Source organism: Odontesthes bonariensis, chromosome 4 (genome assembly GCF_027942865.1).
Source record: "Odontesthes bonariensis isolate fOdoBon6 chromosome 4, fOdoBon6.hap1, whole genome shotgun sequence".
Classification (NCBI taxonomy): domain Eukaryota; kingdom Metazoa; phylum Chordata; class Actinopteri; order Atheriniformes; family Atherinopsidae; genus Odontesthes; species Odontesthes bonariensis.
Window position 1 is genome coordinate 17,108,412 of NC_134509.1, and position 25,452 is coordinate 17,133,863.

Below are 25,452 nucleotides of genomic sequence, written 5' to 3' on the forward strand. Positions count from 1 at the left end.
TGGGGAAGATGCTGAACCGCCAGTGTGTTCCTCCCTTTGGAGTCGCTTTGGATGAAAGCATCTGGAAAATAAATGAAATGAATGAATGATCCTGTTCAGTCATGGACAAATTCAAATTGCACTAAGTAGAGTGAAATGCTTTTGTTTTCACGTCTCTCGCTGAGGAAGCTGGAGTCTGCGCGCAGAGCCCAGTCATGACACGGCGGCCCTGGAGCACAGAGGGTTAAGGCTGTGCAAAATGGCTCCACAACGGCAACTTGTTGTTGCTGTACTTTGAACCAAATGTTTATGTGTATATAAGAGGTGTACATGGCCAGTGTGGGGGGGGGGGTTTGTGTTGAATCCATGTTGCAACGTTGTACAGTTTAGAAATGCGAGTGATCGTGGAAAAACACGTCGGATGCAGAAGGGTTGTGGCGTAAAAATTCCCATTATAACATTTTGTCCCAAAAAAATTAAACATTTCAGGTTTGAGTTGTTTATAGATGGAAAAAAAAGAATCCTCTGTTGACTCCAAGTGAGTAGCTCTTAGTTTTGCTCTCGCTGATTCCTCAAACAGACGGCTCTGACAACCATTCAGGTTCTGAACTTCACCTAACCCATTTCCTAAAAAAAAGATAAATACATAAAAAGGTGCCTTACAAAACTTAAAATTTATTTCACATCTCAGATTCAGTTGCCATGTCCATTCTTTATATAAAATCTATAAAAACAGTGAATGTGTGACTTTTTTATGAATAATCCTCAGCTGTTTATCTACCACAAGCTAATTGCAGTGCTCTGGGGCATCCATACTCTTTTCCTCTTCATACTGCTGACACCCATAGTCTCAGCTCACCGCTGTGTTGTTTCTGTTAGATGAAGTTACACGTGTAGCACCCTTTCAAACAATCCACCAGCGAAGCTTGTGAAACCCTGTAACCTTGCTATGAATCAAGTTTTGTAAAGTTTTTCATCATACCACTGCAATAAGAACATTCTGGACCTGCTCTACCCTGTGTTATACTAAGATATACAGCAGCTATAAACGGTGCAATCTTAAAAGACATTCACTAAATGTGTGTAGGAGATGTAGAACGACGAGTGCTTCTTGTCTATGTCAGTAAATTGTGTTGTCTTGGTAACCGCTAAAGCAAACGATTAACTCGATCCACACCGAAATACTTCACTTGAAAAGGATTTTTCGAGGCTATGTGCAGTCAATGATGTGACTAATGGGATTTTCCTCACTTTACACAATGACAACATCGCCTGCTCAGAGTGAAAGCCTGCAGTCCTGACTTAGATTAAAATGTCTTGCAAAGCCCATTTGTTTGCAAGCTTTAATACTATTAAGGTATAAAATGCACGTCGTAAAATGAGAAAAATATATCTGGAGATGGCTGGGGCAAGGGGATTAAGATTCTTGTAAGCTAGAGTAAATCCTTTGACAACAGAAAGATGTCTCAAGCAAAGGAACAGAGATAAATGTCTGGTGCAAACAGGAAAAAGACTAAATAATTGGTTGTTAAATGCCCTTCTCGGAAGGAAACTGGACTGTTATCAAGCCCAGGAGAGAGAAGCCTGGGTCCCATCCAGATCAATAGTGGCTGGAATGTGCCTGCAAAACCTCCAGAGCCTCACAGAGGAGCTTTGCCTCCAGACCAAATAAGGACAGGAGCAGCATGACCCGTCGAGCGGAGCGAGAGGAGGCCAGCCAGACCCTTAGCTGTCCGCGGATGAGAAGCGTTAACTTCTGAAAGAGGCTGGTTTACATCCGAGCTCTGTGTCCATGTAGGTAAGCAGAGTCTGAGAGCCCAAAACAGGTGGAGAATAACACGAGTGATAAGCTGGGCCTTATTTAAGAGGCTGTCTGAAGGTAAGAAGAAGGCAAAGTAAAAAAAAAAAAAAAAGAAAAAGCAACAGAAGAAGGAAGGTGAGCCAAAGCTGCTGGTGGTGATAAAGACCGAGAGTCTGTTCCCAAAATCTGACCAATTACCTCACTCCTTGGGTGGGGTCTGTTCATTCCCCTCCCTCTGCCCCCCCCTGCATGGTTCAAAACCTCCATCCCTTTGATATTGCTCTGCTCTTTAACTGTGATCCCAACAGTGTGCAGTTTACTGCCTGCTGCTGTGCTAACAGCTGGGGATATTAAAGGGTCATGCCACTCAATGTGGTGTTGGATGGGCCGGCCCCCTGGGGTTTCCGCCTGACGGGAGGAAAGGACTTCAACCAGCCCCTGACCATCTCCAGGGTGAGTGATGTCACTGTTATAAGCACTCCACTATACAATTCATTTTATTTTTAACAGCATGAGTACAACAAAAGTTCCTACTTGTTTTTTTTTTCGTGGCTCTGTTTTTTAGATTGATCCCATTTTCTGCTGCAAAGTGATTTTTATTTTACCATCAGAGACTTGGAAATAATTTCACCGTTGTACCATGAATGTGTGTTTCCCCTCCGGGGGTCCATTCCTGAAGGATTACGGTTTGCTTTACTGTCAACATTGTCCTTCCAGGAGGGTTCGTTCTAGAAAACATTCTGGTGGGGTATGGAGCTTGCACCTGTGCCACAGTAAAAGCAAGAGGCTTAGATACAAATAGCGGCTTACATTGTGACCTGACATGTGTGCACGCACACGCACACACACCAGCGTACCTCACAGAGTGGAGATCAGACAGAAGAATTTAGGAGCATGGAAAATATTCCCCCAAAAAATAATCCTGAAGCGTGTGCGGATGATTTCCAGCAAAAAAAAACTGATGAAAAACAGGAAACCTGCCCAAATAGAAGGGGGAGCATTCGTCGAGGATGTTCATGCTGGCAGCTGATTCAACACACAGAAGAATAGATTTGTAATTAACCGGAATGATGAGACAGTGTTGTGATATGTCAGTAAACGGGGGAAGTCAACTGTAGCTCCTCTTCTTAATCAGACAGAGCTGGAAGAATAGAATTCATGTGTGACAGGAATCAGATTATTTCACTAAACAAACAAATGATTTCCATCAATTTAAACTGTAGTTTGAAAGTTAACCCTTTCTACATCTTTTCCCGAAAATGACAATTTCCTGGAACAAATACGATGTTTCCTGTTGACACAATGTACTGCCAAGCAACTGAATCACCAAGGATACTGATAAAAATAAATAGATAAACCTGTGAAATTAAGGCAGCAGTCCACATTTTGAGAGAAAGGCTTATCAAACCTTTTCTTGGTGAGAATGAGACGATGAATCTGTAGCTGATCTAACTGATCCGTACCCCTCTCTAAAACACCAAATTGTGCTTTTGTTTTTTTGGGTCGATCAAAGACACGACAAATGATGAGATAATTCGCTGGGTGAGACTCAGGAATACAAATCAATAAAGATTGGATTTTTCTGAGGATGTCAAACATAGTCGCAGAGCAAATTTCCCCAAAAGCACCAGGTATGAATGTATCCAGGAAACAGAGGAGAAGAGTGCATAAACAGAAAAAGAAAAAGAAGCCCCTCACATTCAGAAACACCACAAGAATACGGAACTGAGTGAAGATAACTTTCAGTCACTCTTCATTGTGACATGTTTATTTACATTTCGCTTCTGCAGCTTTGCTGGAAAAGGTTTTTCCACCACTACAGAACCAAAAAGTAAACCGTCTGAATACAAACTGCGGCGTCTCCATCCATGTTTGGATTAATCTGTGGGCTGAGTCACAAAGCTCAGATGAGAAGAGTTCAGTAATCCGGCTGTGTCGGGGTTGGGGTTCGTCTATATTTAGGGAAAGACCTCAGGAACTATATAAGAGGCAAACCACCGGCTCTATCCAGCGACCTCACACCTGTTGTGTTGGTGGAGGCTCGGAGGGTCTATAAGTGAGCAGTGATGAGAGGGAGATGAGAGAGGGATGGGCGAGAAATGGAAGAGGAGAAAAAGGAAGTGGTTAAAGTCTATGTGGGCAATGATACAAGAGGCAATGTCTTTAAATGTTTTTGTAAAAAGAAAAAAAAAAAAAAATATATATATATATATATATATATATTTTTTTTTTTAAACCAATTATAAAACATGCTTGGCTATGAAATGTGTGTGTGACGAATGAAAAGCTTCATGAAGCTTTATTCCTGCAGTAAGCTCTCCAGCTCTATTCAAGCACACGTGAATCCACTGTGTCTCCACTCACTGCCATTTTTGGTTTGGAACATCCTCTTCTTTATGACTCACCGGTGTTCCCAGCTGGTCCGGGAGAGTAAACACAAGTTAAAATTGTCTTCAGCAGACGGCAGCCTTGAAGGGGAGCTCTGTACAAATGTACACATCAGCATCAGTGTTCTCTGCATCACGTGCACCCTGCATATAAACAATGGACCCATTTCACTTTTCTGCATGCAGCAGCTCCCATCATGTGCTCTATGATATCTTAACCCTAACCCTATGAGACAGTTTAAATCGAGTAAAGGTGCTCACTGGGTGGTTTTCCGGCATCAGTCTTGCAATAATTGATCCTTGGCCACTTTGAGGCAGCACAAAAAGAGATTTTACTTTACTTTACTTTACTTCATGCACGCCGATTTAAATATATTAGTAAAATATGCTTTAGATGAAAGTTTGGACAACAGAAGAATTCCTTCCAGATCCCATACTGCCTTCATTTCATCGTTTCATGATGAGGTCCTTATACAGAACGTCGCTGCAGCACTTCATGTCACCGTCTGTCTGTCACGCTTCGTTTTAGCTACTGTCACTTTAAAGCCGCCCTCCCAAAACAAAGCCTATTCTGCTCTGATTGGTCAAAAAGCCACTAAATTGGCACAATGCGGCAAAAGTTAGTCTGACTGAAACTATAGGAAACTTTTCAAAACTGGACTAACCCTCCCAGATAATATGGGTGAGGATGGAATCAGTCCTGCAGTAAATGTCTGGATTATATAAACATGTTTCATTGGTTTTCTTTTGGAAATCAACCAAAGCTTAAATCCTCTCTGGGTCACACGTCCAAAGAGCAGAGAGAAATGATCATGACTGTCTTCTTTTTTCTTTTTTTTATATGAAGTTTAATCCTACGCGTTGGCATCTGACCGAGACGAGCAAATCAAAGGTGACAGAACAAAGGAGCTAATAAGTTATTACCTACTGATATCAACAGTGAAGCTAGCGCCGCACCAATCTGTCATCCTGTTTTTGTCTGCGCTCTCTCCATCGGTAAAATCCAGTCTTGTGTGTATTCTTGTCTTGTGTCTTGCTTTTACACTTTATTTCTTCTTCCTCAGTTGTTCTTGGGTCTTTTCACTGTCTGCAACAGCGTCTTTTTTTCTTTTTTTTTTAAAATTATGGCAAAAGTGTGTTTTTGATTCAGCTGCTGGTTCGTTACATCTTACCAAAACGTCTCATTTGGAGCTGAAAGCCAAAGTTGTGAACTGCGGTTTGTTGGCCCCCTGCCAGCTCAGGGGAGTTTCCGGCCCTGGAGTGTGTGTATTAAAGGTCAGGGTGCTTGAAAAAGAATTAGAAGCGCATAGTTTTAAGGTTCTTAAACTTGTTGCTTCAAGGTAAAAAGGAAGAGAGGGGAGACTTAGGCGATAAGGCAGAAGCGAGCCGAGAAGGAACCAGGCAGAGAGGAACAAGAAAAAGATGTAAAAATAGTTCCATTTTAAACAAAGACGTGTGTTTGATGTGACAGCTGAGCTGCGTGGAAACTAAAGAATATCTGTGCTCAGATTTGGTTCACAGACATCAAGCAGTAAAACACAGTCTGACAGCAGCTCTGCAACAAATGCTCCGCTGTAAAATTACTGCTCCCTCTTTGGCAGCATGATACATCCCCTCAGCACTTTCATCCACAGTTATTTATAGGCAGATGACCTAATCTAGTCTCAGTGTAACATCTCTGTGCTGTTTAGTTTGCTATGTCCAGTAATGCAATATGACTGAGCATAGGTCATGCCCCGTGTATTATAGGTGGGAATGTTCGGTTCGGTTTGAAGCTGCCTTCTGAGATGTCCTCCCTGACCCCCAAGACTCTCCGGAGGTTCCCATTCATCTTTATCGCTTTCTGTCCAGCAGAATATATATTCCATCTGCATGTTGTCACTGCACATGTTTACTCTATCGCTGTGAAAAGAGACGGGCAGTTTACGCACATGCATACCAGCCCGGGGGGAAGATGTTTTAATCCGTTACAGGGCTCGTGCTGCTGTATCTCAGCGAGCCGCCACTGTTTTATTGAAGAACTGGGTCATTTATGATTCGTCCCTGCTGTGCGATTGAATGAATAGCTGGACTCCTCAGTGGAGTCTGGGTTTTGTATTTTGCAGACACATTTGGTCCAGGTGAGACTTGGGGGGGGGAAACTGCATTAAGATCTGATCCCAGCAAGATAAAGGAACACGGGGCCCAGGCCACTGGGTACTGTATTAGGAGATGAAGTGCCGGTGACGGAGACCAGACCAAGATGTTTGAAAAGCTCTACACCATCCGAATGGAATTTATAGAGGAAGAAAGTTTTTTTTTGTTTTTCTTCCTGCGCCCTCGTATTAATTGTTACAGTCCGAATTACAAATAATTATGTGTTAGCAAAGTACCCAGGCTACAAAATCTGCGAGATGTACATAAAAGTACATAAAAATGTACTTTAATGATAATGATGAACCATTGTCTAAATGTCTCTGTTATTAATCTAAATAAAGATTATTGTAAGCAAACGAAAGCTATTCCTTCACATGCAGTAAGCTCCTGCTTAGTTTAAAATCAACCTAGTAAGTACTGGGATACTTTCTAACTTCCAACCAACAAAAACATTCTTAATTTGAGTCAGTAACAGTTCAAAAACTGTTAAAAAAAAAAAAAAAAAAAAGAATTGGTTTGGTCTTTGTTTCTCTGGATAAGAGAGACTTTTTAGTAGAATACTCTGACACACTAGATTATTATCACTCACCTTTAGTGATATTTGAAAACGTATAGCGCAAATGTCCATGTCTACTTTCCCCTCACCAACCTGTGAATTAGACAGGAAATACATTTTTTTTTATGAAAATGGGTCAGTGACCATGTGTTAGTAACATTGGTCCAAACTGCACGTAAACAAGTTTCACAAAAAAAGGCTCCAAAACAATCCCATGACGATGTTTTTCTCTGTTTGGAGACCCTGGGGATGTGGTAAAGTATAACCTTGGTGTCCCCTTACTTTTTCCCGATGTGATGACATGTAATTGCCACATGGTGCTGCATTATGGTGTGCTCATATACAACAACTAATAAGATGACAACTTACATACTTTCCATACGCATTTTTTTTCCCCCATTTCTGTGCTCGTCCTGCATAATCATAATAATAATAATCATAATAATAATAATAATAATAATAATAATAATAATAATAATAATATGTTGCAAATACACGGGTAGGGTAAGAAGAGTACTCGTTGCCCATCTCATTTCCCATTTTGAGAACATTCAGTTCTTCCTCTGTCCTCCTCCTCACCTTTAGCTCCTCTCACCTCACCTCCTCTATCCTCTATCCTCCGGGCACATTTTAGAAATCGAGACATCCTTCCAAAAAATGAGCCTGTGAATGATTTCCAGATCACAGACTGGAGGACGGAGGAGAGAGGAGAGAGGAGACTGGCCTGCAGTGGAGGAAGTACTCAGATTGTTTAGATCAGTAAAAGAAAGAGTACAGCAAGGTAGACGTTACATGTAAAAGTCTTGAATGAAAAATCCTACTTTAAGTAAAAGTAGATAAGAGTCAACAGCAAATGGAATTAAAGTAAAGACTTTAAGGCCCTGGTTTAGTCTGTTTTACTGATGAATTATTGTTTATGCAATCAATAGATTATGGATCAGTGTGTAAGCAGCATGTTATTTAGCTGCTGCAGGTGGAGCCGGTTTGAATCCCTTCACATATTGTTATATTTACTGGGACAGCAGATTAATCTGGGTGGATGATTTATTGGGGAGAAACCAAAGTTCCTCTGCATGGGTCTGTTTTTGATTTTTTATTTTTTTTGGCGCTGTCTCGTTTCATGGATTTTTGTTGATGTATCAGATCATGTGAACATTTATTGAAATGAAACCATGTGGGATGTTTTGAAGGGAAAAATCACCATGTAATGAAGTTGTTGACAGCTTGTGGACATTTGAAATATGAGCCCAACTACACTGCTTCCTGTAAGATGCCAGAAACCCCCCATGAGCTGTCACCTTACCGTGGTGGGGGGGTTTGCGTGCCCCAATGAGTCTGGGAGCTATGTTGCCCGGGGCTTTAAGCCCCTGGTAGGGTCACCCTAGGCAAACAGATCCTAGATGAGGGACCAGACAAAGAACAGCTCATAAAACCCCCTATGATGAATAAAATGATTGGAAAACACATTCCTTTGCCCAGACGCGGGTCACCGGGGCCTCCCCCTGGAGCCAGGCTCAGGGGTGGGGCCCGGCAGTGAGTGCCTGGTGGCCGGGTCTGTGCCCGTGGGGCTCGGTCGGGCACAGCCCGAAGAAACGACACGGGTCCCCCTTCCGACAGGCTCACCACCCGCGGGAGGGGCCAAGGGGGTCGGGTGCATTGTGAGCTGGGTGGCAGCCGAAGGCGGAGACCTTGGCGGTCTGATCCTCGGCTACTGAAGCTGGCTCTTGGGACGTGGAACGTCGCCGCTCTGTTGGGAAAGGAGCCTGAGCTGGTGCGTGAGGCTGAGCGGTTCCAGCTAGATATAGTCGGACTAACCTCGATGCATGGCTTGGGCTCCGGAACCAACCAGCCTCCTCGAGAAACCAAAAATGTGTTGTTTTTTTCTTGTTTTAATATCTATTCTATGACATCTTAATCTTAAAAGTAAGTAGTATCTACGCTTTCAAATTAGAGGATATTCATATGTAGGGCTGGGCGAGTTAACTCCGCGTTAACTTGTTAATTATTTAACGCAATAAATATTTTATCGCGCATTAACGCAGGTTTTTATTTATTTATTTTTTTGATTACATTTTTTTTTTATTAATTTTAAAAATTTAAAACATTTTTTTTTTAAACATTTTAGCAGAGAGAGGGGGAACGACACGCAGCACAGGGCTGTCCGATGCGAAACTCGAACCGGGGCCAGCTGCAGCGAGGACTATAGCCTCTTGTACATGGGGCGTCTGCACAACCCACTACGCCACAGACCATATTATTTATTTTATTTTGTAAAAGTCTGTTGCTGTCTGCTGCGTAACCTGAAAAGAAAGTAATTGGCAAATCCACCAAACATGGAGAAGGGTACGGAAAGTTGAATTGTCTTCTCAGCGTAGTAGTTCCAGTCTAAAATATCACTTAATGGCAAAACACACAACTGATAGCAGCAAGTCATTCAAGGAAACAGACAGTGGAGCGAGGCTTCTATATAAAAACTACATAAAGATGCTGATGTTAAAAGTGTGTTTGCACAACAAATGTTATGGCACTTTCATTCATATGGCAGCACATTTAAAATAAAACTAAATGCTAAAAGCTATACACCACTTTTGAATTCATTTTTGGATTTTGCATACAAATGCGATTAATCGTGATTAATCAGGGAAATCATGTGATTAATTAGATTAAAAGTTTTAATCGTTGCCCAGCCCTATTCATAAGACATCTGATGCTGTAGAAGTATGTGGAAAGAGTCAAATGATTTAAAAACACATATCAAGCCTGTGATAAGCGCAGTACATGTGTGAGTTGCTTAGTTACTGGTCAATGACACTGACACTACTGCAATGGTACGGCCACTTCCCTGAAATTAGCAGCTTTAGAAAAAATGGTGTCTCTTGTGCTTTAAAAACCAATTTGTTTCCAGGTCAAAGAACTCCAGGGTGAATGGGATTAACAATATTATGGCAACTAAAGTCAAAGTTTTATCCAGAGGATCTGGTACAGATTGAAAACTGAAAAACAAACTGCATTTTCACTGATCCTGCAAACTATTTGATTCATTCAGATTTTTCATAAATACATATATCATCATTACCGTTGTTTCATTTTTGACTGTAGGATGTTGCTTAATTTGTAATGCAAAAAAAGAAGAAAGAATCGTCTTTCTTCGTCTGGGTTTCTCTGCTCAAGCTGCTGCCCCTGCGACCCGATCCCCGGACAAGCGGAAGATGATGGATGGATGGAGAATCGTCTTTATTTCCAAACACTTTTGATTTTCCATTTTGGAGTATTTCAGCCTTCCCAGGCTGCATGAAAACTTTGTCTGAGAAAGCTTCGGGTCACAAACTTCTCATGACTCCCAGCTCATGAACGTCATCGCTTCCTGAATTTGAGGATGACGTGTCTGTTTGTGACAGATACAACGGACGGATAAACCAGACGGAAACAACCTCTCAGGACGCACTGAAACCCTCCACAACCGCGCGCGTGTTGCGTGGTGTCAAATCTCCAAATCCTTCAAACTTTACTCAGCAAAGAATTCCTGTAAATTCACTTTGGATTTACAATGTGTGTCTCACTTTTCTTTATCATAACTGGAAATATGTACCAAATTACATGTGAATTCAGTTAACCAATAAGCTCTTGTCAGCATGAGTGCAAAGAGTTGCTGGATTGATGACCACCTCATGTTAACACAGATGGGTAAATATAAAGGGATGTATTACTGCTGGTGAAATGATGCCAGGAAAAGCAGCAGATGACCTGGAGAACAAGCCTGTGCTGACGGGGAATATGGAGGCTTTGGAAATTTGAAAATGTGCCAGATTAGATTTAGATTGTCTGGCTTGTTTGATAGGTTGCTATACAAATTTGAATTAAAGTGAAATTACACGAAACTTACAGTTACTCTACTGCCGTGTGCTGTAATCAAATATGGAGTAATGTTGTTTTAAAATAGATCCAACAAAAAACCATTTGATATTTAATCATGGTGGCTGTAATCAAACAAGCAGTCTGTGACCCTCCGCGTCGACATTAATGCGCGACTTGTTTCTGTCTTCACATGTGACACAATTGCTCTTTTTTTTAGTTGACTTGTTTATCCTGTCATGTGTTCCCATCCAGATCACACCTGGCAGTAAGGCATCCAATGCCAATTTGTGCGCCGGTGACATCATCCTGACCATCGAGGGAGTCCCGGCTGCAGACATGCTGCACTGTGAGGCCCAGAGCAAGATAAAGGAATCCACCAATCAGCTCTGTCTCACTGTTGAAAGGTTATAAAAACTCATTTTGCCTAAGCATGCACACAAACAGGCGTTTCATAGACTGAAAGGAACGCCTGTGCGTCGCAAAGAAGTTAAACGCATGGGTCCGTTTGTGAGACACATTCTTCCATTTTTGTGTCAGAAATCTGCAGATTCTTTTGTCGAGTTGGTTTGTTACAAGTTTAACAAGTTGTGTATTTAGTGTGTCCATCATGAATGCTACAGAAGATCCATTTTAAAGAGTTTATGACTGTTTTAACAAAATTCCTATACACCATACTAACATGGGAGCCGTTGCCCAACCCTTTTGTCTTGTGATCCGTTAAAAGATATAGATAAAAGCTCCTAAAATCTGCCCAATTTTAAAGGTCTGAATTGAAATCTTGATGCAGAAAACCATGAGAAAATGACCAAACAGTGGACAGAACTGGAATGAAAATGCCTGTAATATGACACTCCAGAAAGGAAAGGACAACACAGATAATTTTTTTACATGTTTTAGGATTATAGACTCACATACTCTCACAGGCCTAAATTATCAAGTCACGTTGAGCTGACTCTCCAACCAGAATGTGTCCTTAATTCCCAGGAATGAACCCAGACTGTGGTCCCCGCGTGTTACGGAGGACGGCAGAGCTCACCCATTTAAAATAAACCTGCAAGCAGAACAGCAGGTTTGTAAGACTGTGAGAAAATCATTCATGTTTACCGAGTAATTTGATGTCATCGTAGTCACAACAGTGTCCTTACTCCCTTCTTCTCTGTACAGGAATATAAACCAATTGGCACTGGTCACAACCGAAGAGCTCAGCCATTTGTTGCAGCAGCAAACATTGATGACAAGCGGCAGGTGGTCAGCACGTCCTACAACACTCCTATTGGCCTCTACTCCTCAGGCAATATCCAGGATGCCATGGAGGGCCAAATCCGAGGCTTTGTTCAACACAAGTCTGAGAGGTGGGCGCTCTCACAGCTAATCATAGTCATTTTACAGAAGAGCTTTTACATGCATATACTATAGACTGTATATATGTCATATAATTTATGTTTATTTATGAAATTATCAAAGTTTCAAATAATGAGTTAAATGTTTGTAAAAGTAGTCCCGACCAGTCAAATAATCAGGCTTCAGTCTGCTTCCAACACTCGGTTTTCAACATTTTTTTTTTCTTCATGGGACATTAGCTTTGTACATCTAAAAGCTCTCCAAAAAGATGAGCTGAGTTTGGAATATTTAATCACAGAGTTGATTTCTATTTTAAACTGCCAACATGTGGCGCCACCTTGAGGCCCAACCATATGTTTTCCAATCCATGGATCCATGAAATTTAAACAATATGAAAATGTCCACTTGTCATTTATGTTATGTTACCTGGTTTGTAACATCTAACCCTCATATGGAGATCAATGTAACAAAGATTTTTTCTTTTTCTTCTTCTCCTTGTTTAACTTTACTGTTGCTGAGTTAAATGTAGTCCACCTGCTCTTTGCATGACTGACCTCCTGAATCACTCTGCCATTCTGACACTCTGATTCACTGGAAAATAATTGCCTCCAGCTTTCCCAGACAGCCATATGGATTTCATTAGTTCATGTGATATATAGTGTGTAACTCTGAGAAAATATGACACCAGCAGACAGGAAGGAATCTCTATGGTTCGACCACAACTTCTGAACGAGAAGTATTACATCAAAGCAAAGGCATGTCTCACTCATGTGTTACTGACTTACACCATCTCAGCAGACATTATGAATTACAAATTAATCAAAATTTAAAACAATAATAACTTCAAAAGGCTGTTGTTAGCTTACACTGAACCTCAGCTAAAATGAATCTTTCATTTACATCTTTATCTTTTCCTCCATGTTATCTAGTCTATGATTGTTTGGAATACTTTTTCTCGTATCGAGGCTGTCAGCCTGCTGTATGCTCCTCCGGCTGGTCGCTCCCACCTGAGCCGCTGCCATCACTGAGCAGCAACTTCAGAGCAAAGCAGTTAAGATTACAGTGCGTAATGTCTGCTTCCGGGTGATAAGAAGACATGTGGGAAGTGTGTGCACTTTTCTTTCAACCTGCGTGTCTCTGAATCTTTGTGTGAACGCACTGCTCAGTCCCAGGGCTTTGGCCAGCATCGAGGACTCTGACGTGTACCGGATGTTACAGAAGGACCAGGAGGAGCCCCAAGAGCCCCGGCAGTCTGGCTCCTTTAAAGCCCTCCAGGACTTTATTGACAGTGATGGTAAGTTCCTCCTTCTCAGATGACCCGTTGACTCCAAAACAACCAAAGCATTTCACTGATTTCACTCATTAATGAGCTTTTGGGGATGCCTTGATCTGCTCAGCCTTCAGACACATGCTCGGTTGAGTTAGTTTGCTGAACCAGGGACTGAACCATCAACCTTATAACTGCTGAATATACATTTTTCTCTTTTGATGACTTTACTGTGACTTTATAATAATTCTAAGAAAATCATATTTTATATTCTTCAGGAGAGAAACTAATCTAAGTACCATTAGATTACTAGTATCTCCATTGTTGAAGCCACACATTGTGTCATACACTAATTACTGAGACAGACTCATGTGTTGCCCTTGTTATTCAAGTGCAGTGCCATTAAAGTTGCACAATACGTCAATACAAAAGCAATTTTCCATGTGTTTCCTTGACTGACTAGAAAAATATGTCACGGTAGAGTTTAAGTACGATTGCTCAGAGCCATAAAGGAAGCACTAACATTTGACTGGCTATTGTAGCTTATGTCCCATGTCTTCCTGAAGTGTTCCTGGTTCGAATGTTCAAGTCTGTTGTTTCAGTGTATGTGCTACAATCAAATAAGGTTGTTTTGACAAGTGTTTTTTTAATTTTTTTTTTCCCCCGGGTGGCGGGGGGGGGCAGGCACTCGCCCCATTGTGACTCGGACAGTAAAAGCCCCCACAACCAAACCGGCTCCACCTACAGGAAACCTGCAGAAACTGCCTGTCTGCGACAAGTGTGGGAATGGGATTGTGTGAGTAAAAATAGAACAAATCGTCTGCAATTCGCATTAAAACCCTTCATGCATCAACACAGGCAAAAGGAACAGATAAACACTTTGAAAACATACCATGAACCTACATAATATGACCATGACAAGACAGTGGAAGCTTCATAAAGCAGAGCTTTTGTTGGGGAATTTTTTTATTCAGAAAAGGATCATGGTAATCAGTGAAAGACAGACATCTTCTATGATCGTTTAGATTAGAAAACTTTTTGCTGCTTGTTTGATATTTATTCAAGATTTAAAAAAGCAAAGACATTGTCTTATGTACCAGCTATGAAGCAAATAACCTCTTCATGTAACTAATAAAAATGCATTAAAATGAATCTGATTATTGATCCCATAAACCTAAAATAGATTGGAAGAGTGATCATAAAACTAGAGATTCTAACCTTTATGCACATATCTGCAAATCTGCTCTGATGCACATGACTGCACATAAAGAACTGCTTTTCAGCCTCTTTTATTTTATTATTCTCTTTGTTCATTTAAGAAAAATTCAGCTGTTTCAAAGCAAATTACAAGCTCCACAATTTTTGTTGACACTGCCGACCAAAGTATGGACAAACACAGATGGTGAAAATGGACAATAAATAGCTGAATAAATACATACATAAATCAAATGTATGTAGCAGGGAAGTAAAGGGAGGGTCATGATAAAACCAGTGCTCGTTCACATTGAAGTCTGTATGGTTTAATCAACTGAATTCTTCATTCAAACACCTGTTCAAATGTGAGGACACTATGAATGTCAGTAGCCCAAGTGAATTTAAAGACTACATCTGTAAGCGCTTCAGACCAAAGACTGTATAGAAGTAGTGTGCCTTATGATCCAGCAGGGGGCGGTCTAGTATCAGCTTGACCGAACGCAGGCGCTGGTAACCTCCTCCTAAAATAATATATTATATTTGTTAAGTTGCTAAAAAATGGAAGAAACAAGCGAGCAAATTTGTCCTAAGAGGTGTTTGGAAGTATTTTGGATTTTACATCTAATTTCTGTTCACACACTGTAAAAAAGAAAAGGTCATTTGTTGAATTTGCAGCTGTATTTCTCTGCTACAACAAATCTGTGTGCTTACCTGCTACCTTACCACTGAAATGTGTCAGCAAAGGCACCACCCACAGTAAAAGTGAGTCAGTATTCAGTGTTCAACGTCCTCTCACAGTTTGTTGTTCGCCACATCAGCTACAGCAAGGCCCTTGCCAGAAGCTCATAAATATGCAAATGACAGCCCGAAGGCTGACTTGTCCCACTAAAGTCTTAAAGCAAATGTCCTTTTTACAACCCAGAGATGATGTGTATCACATCAATCCAGTGTGCCAACCAATTGATGCTTTTCCAGTGGCCACCTTTAAAGATCTAAATATATAATTTAAGTTCATCTTACAGAAAACCATAGTGGTGGCATGTGCATTGGCACAACAAAAAGTCAGCCTCAAAGTACTTGGAAATGGTTGGCATGTGCCATCCCAAAGCCTCTCAAACACGCTGCATGTTACGCTGCTGATAAAAATGCACGAGTGCGCTTGTTTTTTTTGTCCTCTCAGCATTTCAGTTTGCCCATTCAGAACACTTTAACCACGTAGACTAGAGTTTTAAAGAGTTTTAAGAATTAAGAAGAAAAAGTCAATACATTTGCTGTATAATTATATCGGCACTCTTTGTTTTTGATTCCACAGTGGGACAGTGGTGAAAGCTCGGGACAAATATCATCACCCTGGTTGCTTTGTGTGCTCTGACTGTGACGCCAACCTGAAACAGATGGGCTATTTCTTTGTGGAGGGGCAGCTGTACTGTGAGACTCACGCCCGTGCCAGAATGAGACCACCGGAAGGACACGACCTCATCACGTCATTTCCCTCTTCCTAGATTCCCACTGAGATGAATGCTTTGGCAAACCCCCCCAAAGTCCTACATCTGTGTTTAATGTATTTATGTGCTCTGTGATACTGTTTGTGCACAATAATCTGATCAGTATGATACATGCCCAGATGATGTTTGGACTTGTAAATCACGTTTCGTAGCTGAGAGTTCAACAGTCTGCTTGATTAGTTCAGAGGTAGTTACAACATAACACCCTGAGAAAGGCCGCAAGTGTATGTCTGCCCAATAAACATCCCTATTCACACTGCAAGAAGCATTTGTATGGAGATTGTTACGTAATACAGTAACCATATTCCAAACACCGAGGAACAGTTCTATGAAGGATTACTTCGTTTATAGTACAACCACACAAATAGTTACTATGAAATTAAATGGGTAAGGCGCTTCTTATTCAACAAATTGAGTGAATATGTGCTACTTTTGTATTCATGTTAAAGGTCTGCACAGTTATAAATCTTAAGGTCCAAGTCACCTCGCGTCTCTCCCACAAAGGATACTCCTCCAGAAAGGATTGACTGAAATTGCTTCTTCGGAGTCCACAGCAAGTCTCAGATGTTAGCAAAGGGTCTGCAGACAAAGTAGGAGTTGGAGGAATAGCAGCAATAACCATTTGCATTGTTCTACTTTTTTTTCTTTTTATTGCAAATTGCATTAGTCCATTAGTCCAAATTTGCTTGCGTAGTTGATCCCTGCGCACCATAATGGACCCACACAAGTGTTTTCCCTTATTATGGGTGATTAGGATTACTCCTCTTTTTGAGGTGGTCTTAGTGTCTATGGACTATTGGATTGATTCCTCTTGATTACCCTCTGCTGCACATGCTGGACTCAGTAATATTCTTCTCAGCGGTCGAACTCCAAACTGAACCCAGGTTTAATCAGCGGCCCCAGTGAGTGAGCAGGGCCCTAAATGTTTCAACCGTGATTTAGCGTGGTGATACTGAGAGGAAGACACGTGCCACTGGCACAGAGTGACCTGAATTAGCAAAGCCAATTGAAAAGCTAGTGTGTATTTGTGTAAGAAGGAATCCATTATGTGTAAGGATAAATGCATCATCACTGGCAGCAGTCACCCTGTAAGACCGCCCACAGTTTTATATTTAGCTGCCACGGTTTAATAGAGTGGTAGATACACCTCATGCCCTTTCTAAAGCAATGAATGGCGTAACCTCTTTTGAAAATTTTATTTGAATGGGCAGTTGGCCTTGGTGTCTACAATAAAAGGACTTTTAAAACAAAAAAAGAACAAGAGAAGATCAGTGAGGGTAAAACTGCTTTTCAATAAATTCTGTTCCTTGGTAAGACCAAACCATCCTCATCCTCAAAAATGACGTAGATTCTCAGGGTGATTTAGTCTCCTGTGCAAATAATTGACATAGTAGTGACTCCTGTTGCAAAGCTATGAGTCTGGGGAGACGGCGGGGGAGCTACACAATAACAAACACACTGTATCTTTAGATCTTTGGTCAAATCCTGTCTTGTGTGTTTGGAAGTTAAGAATTGCAGTCAGGTGTGTGTGTCAGGAGCACTTTGCATACATATGCATGGTGCTGGACTCATTATTTAGTTTTGATTGTACTGGATGTTGGAAAACAAGATTCAATGATGGGAACAAAATATTTTGGGCACCAAAAGTATAACCCAGGATAACCCAGGAGATCTCATTATTACCTATATTATTTATTATCATCTTCATAAATCTTAGTAGAATTAAACCCAAACATAATGAAATTGTGTCAAAAATGTATCCTCTTTGAAATCACATGCTTTGTTTTAAGCCAGAGTCCAATAAATCCCCCCCCCCCCAAAGTGATATAAACAAGTTTTTTTTTTCCCCTCCCGATTTCATATGATAACATGGGCAATTTTTGGGCTTATTAAGTCATTTATCACATTAATACCCCCTTTTAAATGTAGCATACCAAGAGATTCCCACTTAAATACACACATAAAACTAAAGAAAGCTGAATTTTAACAACAATGTGGTTTTGACGTAAACCATCTGATTGATATGCTGTCAGTCTGTGCTTTGCTACAGACTCCACTCGATTATGACCCAATATGATATATTTAGTCCAGACAAAATCGATACTTTTCTGACAAAATGCTGAAGAATTAATACATATGGATAGAAAGTCAATAGATAGATTTGGGGAAGGACTTAAGTGCTTTTCCTTATGAAAGCACAGAGACAAGATCCATTAGCAAAGAATGGCTAATTTAATTTGTTTCAGAGCTTTTGTTCATTCTTCTTGATCAGTAAGCAGAGTATCCTCATCCTGAGGGGAAACTTTGTGACAAGAACAGATGCTCAATAATGTCAGACAGCTAAAGAAACAATTATTGACTTAATGCTGAATACACCATCAATAGCTTACTAAAAATGGAGAGCCAGAACTAATGTCCCAGTCCCTTGGCTCCTCACGTACACGCAAAGTAAATCAGTGAGGACATGGTCAACAGGAAGAGCTGCGCAAAACCTGAACACCGGTGTAATCACTGTAAAAGAAAAGAGTGGTAATCACAACGTGAAAACAAAGACGAGTCAGGGAGGGGAAGAATTCCTTTTCTTACCTCTAATAAGAACCCTGTTTCATCTTCCTGCAAGATCCAAATTGCAAACATCCGCTGCAACTGCAGCCCTGGTCCCATAGCGGACAGCAATGAATTTTAAACAAAATTCGATTTACACTTGCACATCTCTTTCCATTTTAATTTCAATGATTCGCATACGACTGATCCTCATCTATTTGCATATTTCACCTTGCAGAAAAAAGGTAGTCACACCTAGCTTAAAAGTAAGACATCACTTAATGTCCACTTCATGTAAAAAAAACAAAAAAACACTGAATCAAATGATTAGATTAAAAAATTGAAGAAAAATGCAACTCTTTGATGTCCATGTATGTATGACACTTCAGTGACTTCTGGCCCCTTGTTAGAAATGAGTACCTGTTAAAAGAGGTTTGTAAGGACAACTTAATTTAGCAACTCATGTCAAAGAGAGCTTATATGTGTTTATTTTTGTCACTCGGGTGCCTCTTACCAGTTGGGTTCTCTAGTATGGACTCTGTCCTAAACATGATTGGAGCATTGGGCAGTTTTCTTCACCAGTGAACAGAAGGACTTGTTTTTGTGCACACAATAACTAACAAGAAAAGATAAATATTTCAGTGACAACAACTTCCAGGCATTTTCTTCTATTTGGCTGGCTTGTCTGGCAGGTCACCAGGTACCCAGCACTCTATTGCATAGATGGAGAGGCTGATTTGCCCACCTCTCTGCTTCAGCTGAGCACAACCGCACCCTGACACTTGATCATTCTCACAGTGCCTTCGTACTCCTGTTTGACTTCCTCAAACTAACGGGTGCTGAGCTGTAACTTCACAACATTCTGAGATCAAGTGTGATCTATTGTGTTCCGCCACAAAACGACATAATTTCCCCACCTTAAATATCTGTTCAGACTGTGGAACTTTTCTCTGGTGTATTTTGAATTGCTGCAAAAGACCACAGTGCAGGTAAGCAGTTTATCATTTCCATAGATGGCAATATTTTTCTCATTTTCCCTGCAACTTTATGGTCTTAATGATGCCAGCCTTAATCTTTCAATGTGTCTGTGTGTGCACACTTTTCACTTTTTGATACCAAGCAGCATTTATAAATGCCAGAAAAAGAGTTTACAAGAGTGATTTGAGCGAGTTTGTTAATAGCAGCCATCTGACATAACAACATCAGATGGTATTGATAAATGCAAATGTAAACTCTGTTTATTAACACCAACAGGAACTGCACACATAGCATATCAGGGCAGTGTACAATAAAGCTGCCTAGTTGCATGAAAGAGAAAAAGAAATGTAATTTTGATTAGTTTTAGACATAAGTCAATGCGTGAAAGAGATTTTTTTTAAAGTGAACTCAGATGTGTTTTCGCTTTGGCTTGCTGTAGCATCACTGACTACATAGCGTGTTTCTTTTTTTGTTGTTGTTGTTCGTAAGTGAGCCTATGGGAGACTGTATTTTGCTGTGTGTTACTTTGGACAAAATCATGGCAGAACAGTTGAAGGCGGCGACCCTTGCCCTTTTCTGCTATGACGGCACATCCGAGTTCTTATCTGGAATAGATAGACGAGACTCTACACTGGTTCTGTTTTTTAAAGACAGGTCACACATAGAGTTTTAGATGGGGCAGTTACTCGTTATGGATACGGAACGGAAACCTGATGCTGATGCTGATGCAGCGAAAAAGCAACTCCAAGGGCTCTTGACCAAGCGTCAATATGTTGTTATGTTACGACAAAGTTATGACAAAGAAAGTAGTGTTTGGTAGACTACTTAATATGCCTCATAAGGTCATTAGTAATTGATTTGTTTCTGGTGTCAGAAAAAAAAGCAAAATAAAATATGATGAGAATTGCTTGAATATCTTTTTCTCTCTAACCAACTTTCAAAATTCTTGAGGCAATTTTAGCACCTCAGAGAAGGTGAAATCAATCATCCCTTCGGCAGTTCTGTCCAGCAAATGATAAAGCTGAGGACTTTTAGCTTGTTGTAGGACACCTTCATCCATTTGTTTGGCTTTAACATTTCTTGAAGCTCTGCAACTTGTTCTTTGGATGCTCACTTGTCAGAAATCCCTTAGGGCAGCTAAATTCTGCAAAATCCAATTGTTTTGGAACATATACAACTGCTTGTTTACAGGTCGGTTATTTTACATGGAAAGCATCAAACAATTCAAAGCGTTACGTGGAAGCAGTAATAACATCATTAACATAACCTGTTACTTTAAAGTGTCACGAATAGACAATACACATGCAAAAATACACATATGAATTCTTCAAGCTAATGCATTGAGACATAAACACATTTAGACTTTTTATTTATTTTCTTCATTTGCTCATACATTTTGAGGACCCTGATGCACCTTGGTTTGTTCATCCAAATGAGGCCCTTGGATCCTTTGATTCAAGGTAAACACAAAAAACGTGTGCTAAAGGGAAAAAAAAAAATGGACCAGACTCAGTGAATAATTCCCTATACTCCCTATAATATAGACCAGTGAGCAGTGCTGACCAACATATCATTGGGGTCATCAGGTGGGGACCTCCTTTCATCAGTGTTTCGTCTAGTTGGGCCCACGACACCTCCAGGAGGCTAGACAATGACCACTAGCGTCCCAGAGTCACCCCCCTAATGCCAGCCATCACTGCTCCTCACACCACAACAACCATCTTTTTTTTTTTTCTTTTACAGCCACAAGCTACCTCAGCCTCTCACCAACTGCACACCAGTCACAGCGGGGTGGGGTTGCAAACCCTGGTTCGGGTAGGGGGAGAAATAAAAGAGGTAGGATAAGCAGGAATGGGATTCAAACCCTGGTTCGGGTAGGGGGTAATGAAAATATAGAGGGTGCCAGAGGTGGAGGCAGGACAAGACACACTAGCAGATTCACCCTCCACTTAAATATCCTGAACTTCTTCTTTGCTTTTTCCAAAAAATGTTTACAGGTCGGTTATTTTACATGGAAAGCATCAAACAATTCAAAGCGTTACGTGGAAGCATCAATAACATCATTAACATAACCTGTTACTTTAAAGTGTCACGAATAGACAATACACATGCAAAAATACACATATGAATTCTTCAAGCTAATGCATTGAGACATAAACACATTTAGACTTTTTATTTATTTTCTTCATTTGCTCATACATTTTGAGGACCCTGATGCACCTTGGTTTGTTCATCCAAATGAGGCCCTTGGATCCTTTGATAAATACAGTCATTTCCTGTTTGTTAATAGCAGCCTAAGTTGACACTGACATTTCTTTAGGCAGCAAAATCATTTCATCAGCACATTCATTAATGCGTGAATTATGTCATCATCGCGTAATCATATAATCATAATCACCAGACGGGATTGCTCCTAAAACCAACAGCTACAGTAAGAATGAAAAACACATAGTTGACTTGTCATGGTTGTACATTCATCAAGAAAATACATTCAACATGCATATATCTAATTCAATAAAAGTTATACTGCTAGTTGTTCTAACTGCATGAAGTAAAGAATGCCAATTCAGCTGAGTTACCCTTCAGCCATTTGAAATAGCCTTGAGATGATTGAGATGAGATTCACACATCAAACATACTACTGTATCTACACTGTAAAAATTGCATCCTTCCCTTATGACCACAGCAATATGATATGAACAGGTAATATAATTTTGCAATCAGTTTTTAAACAAGATTATTTTTATCTATTTTCTCACTGCGGTGCAGACCTTTGGCAGGTGGTGCGTGATCCCAAGACGTGCCTTTGACATCAGACCTAATGCCAAAAAGAGCGGAACAATCCTTAGAGGCAACAGCAACTCCGCCAAATTAATGACCTGTGACGACTGTATGAATTCACAGGACTCTAGATCAGGAGGTGGGGACACCTACAGAGATCATAATTCTATGCTAAATCGATACGGGTGCTCCAGTTTTAAAGGGGAGAACGCATTTTTTTTCAAAGTTGATTTGTGTAAGGTATTTATGTATCAGCAACAGATTGTAGTCGGCACACAATCGTTACACCATCACATTCTGACGATATTATTATCATACTTAAATATATCTAGTGAAAACAATCCTCCACAGGTAGCGTACGGTCACACATTTAGATACCTTTGGGCCAAAAAATGTAAACTTATTTCTTTAGTTTGTCTGTATAAACTAACTCACCTGTGGTACCATTATGGAAAAATCTTTTAAAACAAATTCAGCAGGTACTTAATAAAAACATTTGGAGTAGCTGAAAATCCTAATGTGGTGAAAAAAATGTGGTGTCATGGTGTCTGAAAGCCTGTTACAACTGCTTGAGAGGTTTTATGGGTCTACTTCAGTGGCTTTGTTGTTGCAGCTCATTAGTTTGGATCCCAATTAAACTGTTTAAGTATTCAAACTAAGGCAGCGAACCAAAATGAAAGGCAAAATCGCAGCATATCTTCATAATACCCTCTATTATTCACAAGCTAAAACAGCACCTCTGATATTATAATTTGCACCACTAACATAATGGCATTATGTTGATGATAATACTGGTGATTTAATCATTTTAAAGTTGAAGCCCTTTTTTAAATGCTAAGGAAATTTTAATGATCAACATCGTCCCTCATTTTGGAAAGTCTGAATGCCAACAAATACAAAAGAAAAGAAGCGCATTGTGCACAAGTGTCAACGCGTGATCATAAAGGAGCCATCTTAGATCATTTATCTTAGACATTTGTTGATTTAAAGTCGGAACAAACCCTGTCTTCATATTCTTGTGTCTGTCTGCCCTTGCAGCATCTTGAGCCTAAGGGCCCATGGCACTTGCAGACAGACAAAAAGGCCATCCTGTAGTTGTTGTTCATCCACCCGTACAGGATGGGATTGACACAAGTCGAGCACATCGCCATGATATGGAACACAGTGAAAAGCAGCCTGAAGTCCTTCATATGCAGCACACTGCTGTCGATGTCAATCGCCAACTGAAATGCATGGAAAGGCAACCAGCTGATTGCAAAGAAAACCACCATGGTCAGCATCATCTTGGTGGTCTTCTTCCTGCGATGATGGTCGTTTCGGCTGATGGTCATATGATTCTTCAGTTTGTTCCAGATGCGTATGTAAGCAACAGAATTGATAGCTAAAGGTAAACCAACTTGAACCAGAAGCATTAACCAACTGTAGATCCTTCCGTTCATGCTGCTTCCTGGCCACGCCTCTGTACACACCTGAATGGACTCAGCCGGTGAAAGATCGAACGACCCATACTCCCTGAAAATGGCAAGTGGACTAGCCAGCAAGGCGCTGAGGGCCCACGAGATTACAATGACCACAGCACACATGTCTTTGGACATCTTGGTCTCCATGTGGTGGACAATGCTCCTATGCCGGTCCAGAGCGATGATATTCAAGGTGATGGTGGAGACGTGCACTGTCATGCCCTGAGCAAAGGGCAGCATAAAGCATAAAATCTGACCAAATATCCACTCGTTATAGAGTGTGTAGACAAGGGTGAAGGGCATACACAGTGTGTTAACAAGCAAGTCAGCTACAGCTAAGTTTACAATAAAGAAGTTGGTCACAGTTCGTAGATTTTTAAACTTATAGACAACGTATATCACCAAAGAGTTTCCAGTAACTCCAAATAAAATAATTGTGCTGTAAGCCAGGATGAGAATAATCTGAACTCCGACTAGCTTTGTGCTGTCATCCAGCTTCAAAATGTTCTCATCATCTATTGAGGTGAGAGTTGGGCAGCAGTTGAAATATTTCAATTCAACCTGAGTCAAGTTTAGTTGATCTGTTGTATCCATGGCTAACAGACCCCATCAGTCAATCTGTGGAAAGAATGTGATCATTAGTTGAACAGTGGGTGCACTGCAGTCGGGCATAAGGAAGGAAATTTAGTAATTTTTCAGTTATAATTACAATGGTGCCAAAAACATAACATATAAATATTTTTTTCTTCTTTTCGACTTTGAAAATTCCAACACAAAGACCAAATAACATGTGCAACATTTCGAACGGCGCAAATTATATTTCCATACAGTCAGCCACTCCAAACTAATGTTTCCAGAAGCGTTTGTCCATTCAAGTCTTGAAGTAACTCCCGTGTGTCTTTCTAATCAGTGACTTAATATCAGAAAGCAGAGACGCTTTTTTTCAGGTGGATTTCCTTTCAAAATGTCTTGGAACAACACACTTTCACACGTTATAATGGTGTGTCAAACCTGAATCTGTAACTATGGAATCAAGACGACTGTTTCCCAGAACAGCTGATGGACCTGTTGTTCATTTCGCCTTTAAATAATCAATGATAGCTGACTATCACAGCGCCGATTTTCCATTGCGAGCCCAGTAACTAAAATGCTTTTAAAAGTTCAAATGCAACACTTACTCAGTCCTAAGACAAATTATGATCACTATTTATCAAGAAAAATACTCAAAATCACTCACCTCAGATTGCAGACTGAGATGTTTAGGTACCCCCTTGTTGTTTGCGACTGTGTTAAAATTTCGGCGTGCTTCCCGTCATATTCAGATAGACGAAACAATATAAACCAATTGAACACCAACCAAGCGTCCTCAATCCTCCAAGGAGGATCATTGTGCGCGCAGCAGCGAAGCGCACAACCTTTGGCTCTGCGCACTGCGGTCCGTTTGGCATTGAGGGTGCCGTGGAACTGGGAGAGAAAGATGAGGCGGGCTCAGCAACACGGAGGAAACGTGTCTTCCACTGACGACAATGTCAAATCGAGAACTGAATGCATTTGCATCACAATGGCTATTGGGGTCGAGTTTGGAGCGAGTTCGGAATGTCCACGCTGTGCCAGTGACAGGAAAAGCTGCCGGAAATCTCGGTAAACAATGTAAATATTTAAAAGTCA

The 25,452-nt window shown here is 40.7% G+C and overlaps 2 protein-coding genes across 2 annotated transcripts; one reads left to right on the plus strand and one right to left on the minus strand.

Moving 5' to 3' along the window:
- Nucleotides 1–2,053: 2,053 nt before the first annotated feature.
- Nucleotides 2,054–16,286, plus strand: LOC142378579 (PDZ and LIM domain protein 3-like). The gene is made up of 7 exons (XM_075463251.1): nt 2,054–2,233; nt 10,967–11,118; nt 11,699–11,783; nt 11,879–12,066; nt 13,222–13,349; nt 14,007–14,118; nt 15,829–16,286. Exons 1-7 carry the CDS (start codon nt 2,141–2,143, stop codon nt 16,016–16,018), a joined length of 948 nt encoding a protein of 315 aa, XP_075319366.1. The 5' UTR covers nt 2,054–2,140; the 3' UTR covers nt 16,019–16,286.
- Nucleotides 16,287–22,955: 6,669 nt separating this feature from the next.
- Nucleotides 22,956–25,168, minus strand: npy2r (neuropeptide Y receptor Y2). Its single transcript, XM_075464455.1, has 2 exons — nt 25,022–25,168; nt 22,956–24,402 (listed from the first exon to the last, which is right to left on the minus strand). The coding sequence occupies exon 2, from the start codon at nt 24,376–24,378 to the stop codon at nt 23,293–23,295; it is 1,086 nt and encodes a 361-aa protein (XP_075320570.1). The 5' UTR covers nt 24,379–24,402; nt 25,022–25,168; the 3' UTR covers nt 22,956–23,292.
- Between the last annotated feature and the right edge of the window lie 284 nt (nt 25,169–25,452).

Excerpts from the sequence above, each read along its gene's own strand:
- npy2r (XM_075464455.1), bottom strand. The coding sequence starts at position 24,378 with ATGGATACAACAGATCAACTAAACTTGACTCAGGTTGAATTGAAATAT.
- LOC142378579 (XM_075463251.1), top strand. The coding sequence starts at position 2,141 with ATGCCACTCAATGTGGTGTTGGATGGGCCGGCCCCCTGGGGTTTCCGC. Across the intron at positions 11,119-11,698 it reads CTCTGTCTCACTGTTGAAAG|GAATGAACCCAGACTGTGGT; the intron begins GTTATAAAAACT and ends CTTAATTCCCAG. Across the intron at positions 13,350-14,006 it reads GGACTTTATTGACAGTGATG|GCACTCGCCCCATTGTGACT; the intron begins GTAAGTTCCTCC and ends GGGGGGGGGCAG.